The sequence below is a fragment of the Scylla paramamosain genome, chromosome 29 (assembly GCF_035594125.1).
Source record: "Scylla paramamosain isolate STU-SP2022 chromosome 29, ASM3559412v1, whole genome shotgun sequence".
Lineage (NCBI taxonomy): Eukaryota > Metazoa > Arthropoda > Malacostraca > Decapoda > Portunidae > Scylla > Scylla paramamosain.
This window is the reverse complement of record NC_087179.1, coordinates 3,427,255-3,434,444: the sequence shown is the minus strand read 5'-3', so window position 1 is coordinate 3,434,444 and position 7,190 is coordinate 3,427,255. Positions and strand designations below refer to the sequence as shown.

The window sequence follows — 7,190 nt, the reverse complement described above, 5'->3', positions numbered from 1 at the left end:
CATTTTCTCCCAGTAACATCTGGCACTTAACCAGAAAATAAATTCAATAACTTTCTTCTTCATCCTTTCTTTTATTGTTTCATTTAGATGGTACAATTACGAACTCCTCTCTGTCATTAAATCTGAACTTATTGCTCATATGTTTATTAGTGATTCAATACCACATGATTCTGGTCTTTCTTTCTACATCTCCATCCTTTAACTATGATATGGTTATTATTGGAATTCTTTATAGTGATGTATTTTATGCCCTTTTTATTGTTGACTTTCAGATTGCTTATGGTGCTGATGGAGTTCCTCCTGTTTTTCTCTGCAACTGTATTTGCTCACAGTTTGCCAGATCATACTTTTTCAGCTTTGTCTATCAATACTTATCTTTGCTTCTTGTTAGAAGTTTGTCTGTATTCAGCTTGTTACAAAGAATGGTAACCATTCAAATCTTTCAAATTAGTGGTACCTCAGGTTGCATATTTAATTTATTCCAGAAGGCCATTCATAATCTAAGATTTAGTAATCTGAAACAAATTTTACCATCAAGAATAATGAAAATATCATTAATCCATTCCACATTGCAAAAATATTAATATAAAAATCAATTAATTTGGTATTTTGTGTAGAGTAAAAATAATTTCTTAACAAATCACAATGCTAAATGACAAAAAACAGTTAAGTGAAATAAAGTAAAGAATAAAGACAAATCAAGCAGCTGTATATCCTTGCCAGCTCAACAGCATATGTGCCATGATCTCGCTTTTTTTTTTTTCTATGATCTCCTTTTTAACATTACTGAAAAGTGTTCAGTGTGCTGGTGCACCTTAATTACTGAAAAGTGTTCAGTGTGTTGGTGCACCTTAATTTGTTTGGTACTTATGTTCTTCCTCTTCTTACTGGCATCATCCTTAACAGCTAGCTGTTCTCAGGTGACACAGTGGCTTATGTATATAAAGTGGACTTTACATAAAAACACAAGGAATGTACTGAAGAGCACAAATGAATGAGGTTGTAACAGCACGACTGTTTCCTCTACAAGAGCACAGTGCTGACAAAGAGTGAGAGCAAGCATCTTTTTCTGTATTGCCTGCAACTGGTGGAACACAAAGGCTGGTCTTCTGCCTATTCAAACAGCTGGTTAAGTCTTTGTTAATAACCCAGAGCATTTTTTAAAATACAAGACTGGTTTCATCTTTGTCCTGCTCACTGCACACCTGGCTCATCTTTGTCACGTATCTTTTATTCATTACCAGAGGTACTCATAACATGAAGTATCATTGTACTGTACTAACCTATGGCTTTATTTCTTTCTAGAGGTTTTAAGTTTATCTTCAACAGGAAGACTTAAATATCTCACATTCTGCCACATTTATTTATTTTTTTTATTTTCTGCCCTTATGTTCATGACCACTGCTCTCTTGAACCTGCTAACTGTATACCTCTTCCACTTACAGTGTTCTTTCTGATGTCAGTATGGATTTTGTAAAAGAATGATCCACCAGCCATATTTTAGCATTTCTTACTGAATCTTGGTCATACCCTCTTAATAGTGGTGTTGCAATGGACTCTGTCCTATCACTCAGTCTTATTTTATTGTTCATTAATTTTGTAAGCAAAACCTTTTGCCCTTTCTACTCCTACCCTGATAACCCTACCCTGCATTTCTTAGTGTGACTTAATTGGCAGTGGCAAACTTCTGATTTTTTTTTTTTTTTAATATTTGAATGAAATAAGAGTGAATCTTGTGTTTCTCAGTCCCATAAGACTCAGTTCTTTCATTATCAACTCAGCACCCCTTTACAGTAAACTATTCCTTCTTCTTCAGTAACACTTAATCATTTTAATCTTCCTTACACTGAACATTGTACATACTGTGTACATACTTACTTAGATAGCTTTCATAAAGTCAGGTATTTTGTCTTCTCTCTACCAATTCTTTCTCTCCCAGATGCTAACTCTATACATGCAGTTCATCCATCTTTAAATGGAGTACATCTCCCATTTATAAGATGACTCCCACTAACATGTTCTTACTAAGCAAAATGGAGGTAAAAGCTATTCACATCTTAAACTCCCATCCTTTAACTTACTATCTTTAATCTCACACTCTACCACATTGCTTCACTTTTTGCTGTTTTCTACCATTATTTTCATGACTACTGCTCTCTTGAACCTGCTAACTGCATGCCTTTTCCCCTCACAAACACATGTGGAAAAATGTTTCCATAGCAGGAGGTTTTAGAAAGGGAAGAGGCTGTGTAGACTAGATTTTTGCTGTAAAGTAGTTGTGTGAAAAGTATTTTGGGAAAGGGAAGGAAGTCTTTTTGATGCTCTTTAACTTGGAGAAAGTGTGATAGGATTAAGAGGAAACGAGTGTGGGATGTTCTGAAAGTATATAGAAATGGAGACAAGTTGCTTGAGTAAAGAGTTTCTTTGTAAACAGTAGAGCATGTTTGAGAGTAGGTGATGGTGTGAGTTCTTTCACAGTCAGAGTAGGTTTGTGTCATGGTCGTATAATGTCACCATGACTGTTCAACTTGCATATGGATGTTGTACTGAAGGAAGTAAATATGAAGCCTTTATGCAGAGGCCTAAGTTTCATCTTGGGGAGGAAAGGGTATGGGATCTGAGTCAGCTACTGTTTGCTGATGATACAACTTTGGGCTAACTCAGAGAGGAAGTTAAAAAGGCTGATGGAAGAGTTTGGGTGTTTTTGCGGGGGGAAGCTGAACATAAGAACACAGGAAAATAAGGGAGGCCATCAGGCATACATACGGCAGTCCCTGTATGAAATATATTAAAGTAAAAATATTAAAGTAAAATAGGAAAATGCTTAGAAGGGATGGGATGAATGTAAGATTAAATGGAGAACAGCTGGAAAAGGTGAATTGTTTTAGGTAATTGGGATCATCAGTTACTGTGGATGGAAGAGTTGAGTAATGTAAATTGTACCACAAAAAAAAAACAGCACATGTATGGCAGGAACAAGTGAGATGGGTGGACTACTAGCAAAACCAGACACTACTCTCACAATCCCTAAATAATATTCACCTAGACCTTACCTTTATTTATTTTTAAGAGGAAATGGGATTGGGGAATATTCTTGTAGAAGAATTGCATGAATTTTCTGCATCCACAGAACTCTGGTACTTAATTCCATAAATGTTAAGGGGCTATTGTACTAATTGCTCTTAGTCATGTACTAAAGCGAAGTTGGAACTTGTTTACCAGGTGGACTTGTGAAAGTTGAAAGCCAAAAGTGGTGGTGAACACTGAAACCTACAAGTTTGGAGATCTCAGATAGGAAGAAAAATTAATTAGAATATGGTCTGCAGTAGGTCAGATATTCAAAGTGTTTTACATTGTTTGAGGAGTTACATGAGAAATACACAGCACAGATAAATATAATAAGACAATGGATGACTTTGAAGTGTTACAGTGGTGGCTGAATATTTAGAAAATTTAAAAAGTGTGGGCACAAGAGTAAATAAAATCATTATTCCACAAACTGAAAATTGCTGCAGAAATAAATATAGAGAAGGTTGGAGGAATCATCAGGACAACCTGGATGTTGCAGAAATAAATCTAGAGAAAATCTGAGGAATCTTTAGGACAAGTTGAGCCATCATTGTTACAGAACCGGGTGGATCTTATCTGCCCAATTCACTCTGCCACTGTTGCTGCACTAAGTACCCATTGCTGCATCCACTTCTTGTCAAGAACATCAGCCAATATCACTGTAGCTTATTTTTAAGTCATAGTTCAGTGTCTAGGAGTCTCATGGGTTCACTCAGCTCATACAAAACTCATGGACAGGCAAAGGCGGGTGGTGGCAGGGAAAATTACAGCAAATCCTTTTCCGGTTTATTACACACTTCCTTCCAGTCCAGGGTTACAAGACAGACTCCTTCTTGTTTGGTGGTCATGAGCAGATTAGGAAGAGGAGGCAGTCGATACTTGCCAAAACAATAATTACCCCCAGTGAGGTCTGAAGCATTGGATCAAGGGATGCTGTAAACTAATCAATAATCCAGCTGTGACCTCTCTGAACATTTCTCTTTGTGTCTTACAACACAAGGAGGCAGTCACAGCCTGCCCTCTAAAGACCACTCTCTTCCCTCACACAGAACTACATGCACCTAATTACACACACACTCTTCACTCAAAATTAAAAATTAAATATGGCAGCTCCTACACCAGCCTAAGAGTCCTCATCTAGGGAGGGGGCCACAAATGTCCCCAGCTTGAACTGCTCTCCTGGTATTGACACTAAGTATCTTGACACCCCCCCCCTCAACCTTCTCTTCGTGAACTTCTATAACATTCACAGCCTTAGATCTAATTTTCAATCTGTACATAACCACCTCACCTCTACTAAATCTCATCTTTTCCTCAGTGAAACACAGGTGTCTGAGACAACTGACAGTAGCCCCTTTTCTGTTCCCACCTACTTTCTTTTATCATTTTCAGTCCAAAGCTGGATGTTGTGTCTATATGCACAATGACTTAACCTGCTATTGTGCCCATGCTCTTGAATCTTCTGAATTTTTCACCATCTGGCTACAACTACAGAGTCACTCTCAAACTAATTTATCTGAGCTTTATATCTCTCACTTAACTCTTCTGACTATAAGAAATTCTTTTACTTCTTAACTTCCGAAGTGGAGCACATTCTGACTCTCTTCCCTTTTGTGGCGATCTCCATTCTTGAAGACTTCAGTGTTCATCACCATTTTTGGCTTTCCTCTTCCTTCACTGACCATCCTGGTGAACTAGCCTTTAACTTTGCTATTCTCCATGACCTAGAGCAACTGGTGCGACACCCTACTCGTATTCCTGACCATTTTGGAGATATGCCCAACATTCTTGATCTTTTCCTGACCTCTAATCCTTCTGTTGATGCTGTCAACCCAATCTTCGCTGTTGGGCTCCTCCATTCATAACCTCATATCTTTATCTTGTCATATTGCTCCAATCCCTCCTCAGTATTCCCTAATGCAGAGATGCCTCTGGCATTTTGCCTCTGCTAATTGAGGGGACCTGAGGAAGTATTATTCTGATCTTCTTTGGAACGACTACTGCTTCCATGTCAGAGACCCACCTCTGACATGATAGTGTCTGGCATGGAGATGTACATTCTTCACTCTTTCTCTCAACCTAAACCTTCCAAACCTTGGTTTAACACAGCCTGTTCTCGTGCTATACATGATAGAGAGGTGGCCCACAAAATGTACTTGAGCTTTCCATCACCAGAATCTCATGCATTTTACATCTCTTCCTGGAATCAAGACAAGTCTGTTCTCCAACTAGCCAAAAACTCCTTCATTAATAGAAAGTGTCAAAATCTTTCACGGTCTAACTCCCCTCAAGATTTCTGGCCCCTAGCCAAAAACATCTCCAGTAACATTGCTTCTTCATCTTTCCCTCCTTTATTTCAACATGATGGCATCACTGCCATCGTATCTATTTCTAAAGCTGAACTCTTCATTCAAGCCTTAGCTAAAAACTCTACCTTAGATGATTCAGGGTTTGTTCCTCCCTCTTCTCCACCCTCTGACTACTTCATGCTACTCATTAAGATTCTTTGCAGTGATGTTTTCCATACCCTCACTACCATTAACCCTCATAATGCTTATGGACCTGATGGGGTCCCTCCTATTGTTCTCTGAAACTGTGCCTCCATGCTTGCAATTAGCCTAGTCAAACTCTTCCAACTCTGTCTGTCAACATCTGCCTTTCCTTTTTGCTGGAAGTTTGCCTGCATTCAGCCTGTTCCTAAAAAGGGTGACTTCTAGTCCCACAAACTACCATCCTATTGCTTTGGTTTTCTGCCTCTCTAAAGTTTTTTTTAATCTATCCTCAATAGGAAGATTCACTTCACAACCTTCTATCCGATCACCAGTATGATTTCCATCAAGGCCGCTCTACTGGTGATTTCTATCTTTCCTTACTGTCTTGGTTATCCTCTTTTAGAGATTTTGGTGAAACTTTTGCTGTTGCCTTAGGCATATCAAAAGCTTTTGATAGAGTCTGGCACAAAGCTTTGATTTCCAAACTGCCTTCCAACAGCTTCTATCCTTCTCTCTATAACTTCATCTCAAGTTTCCTCTCTGACCATTCTATTGCTGCTGTGGTAGATGGTCACTGTTCATCTCCTAAATCTATTAACAGTGGTGTTCCTCAGGATACTGTTGTCACCCACTCTCTTCCTAGTATTAATCAACAATCTTCTTGTTCTATCCACTCCTATGCTGATGATACCACCCTGCACTTTTCCACATCTTTTCATAGACGTGTAAGCCTTCAGGAAGTAAACAATTCACACAGGGAAGCCATAGAATGCCTGACTTTTGATCTCTCTGAAATTTCTGATTTGTGCAGAGCAAACTTAGTATTGTTCAGCACTCAAAAATTCAATTCCTCCATCCATCAACTTGACATAACCTTCCAGATAACTGTTCTCTCTTCTTCAGTGACACTCAACTGTCTTCCTCTTCTACACTGAACATCCTTGGTCTGTCCTTTATTTATGATCTAAACTGGAAATTTCACATCTCATGTCTAGCTAAAACAGCTGCTATTAAGTTAGGCATTCTGAGTTGTCTCCACCAGTTTTTCTTACTCCCCCAGCCGCTAACTCTGTACAGGGGCCTTATCCGTCCATGTATGGAGTATGCTGCACATGTATGGGGTTCCACACAATGTTGCATCTCTTGCTATCTTCTACTGTTATTTTTACACTAACTGCTCTTCTGATCTTAATAACTGCACACCTCCCCTCCTCTCGTGGTCTCACTGCACAAGACTTTCTTCTTTCTCTCATCCCTATTCTGTCCACCTCTCTATTGCAAGAGTTAACTTGTCTCAGTTATTTATATCTTTCCCTGGTAAACTCTGGAACTCCCTTCTTGCTTCTGTATTTCCTTCTTCCCATGACTTGAACTCTTTCAAGAGGGAGGTTTCAAGACTTATTCTTCAATTTTCAATGATTTTCTTGACATCTCTTTTGGGACTGGCACCTCAGTGGATTTTTTTTTTTTTTGTGTTAGTGACCCTTACCAGGGATGGGGTGAATACAAGGACTGTGTATTTGAATATGAATGTGAATGCCTTATATTTATACAAATATGAATACACTGAAATGTTGATAATTCAAATACAAATACGAATACTTCATGAGAGTATTTGTGAATGCATTC

The 7,190-nt window shown here is 38.6% G+C and overlaps 1 protein-coding gene across 7 annotated transcripts in view; it reads left to right on the top strand.

Annotated features, from left to right (window-relative positions):
• LOC135115178 (glycosaminoglycan xylosylkinase-like) overlaps positions 1-7,190 on the top strand; it is a 183,227-nt gene that overhangs the window by 111,153 nt on the left and 64,884 nt on the right. The window contains exon 9 of one of the 7 annotated variants that reach the window (XM_064031682.1): positions 273-702. The exons of the other annotated variants lie outside the window; for them this stretch is intronic. Coding sequence (XP_063887752.1) covers positions 273-429 — 157 coding nt within the window. The 3' untranslated portion in view covers positions 430-702. Of the gene's footprint in view, positions 1-272; positions 703-7,190 lie in introns of those variants that run through there. 7 annotated transcript variants of the gene reach the window in all.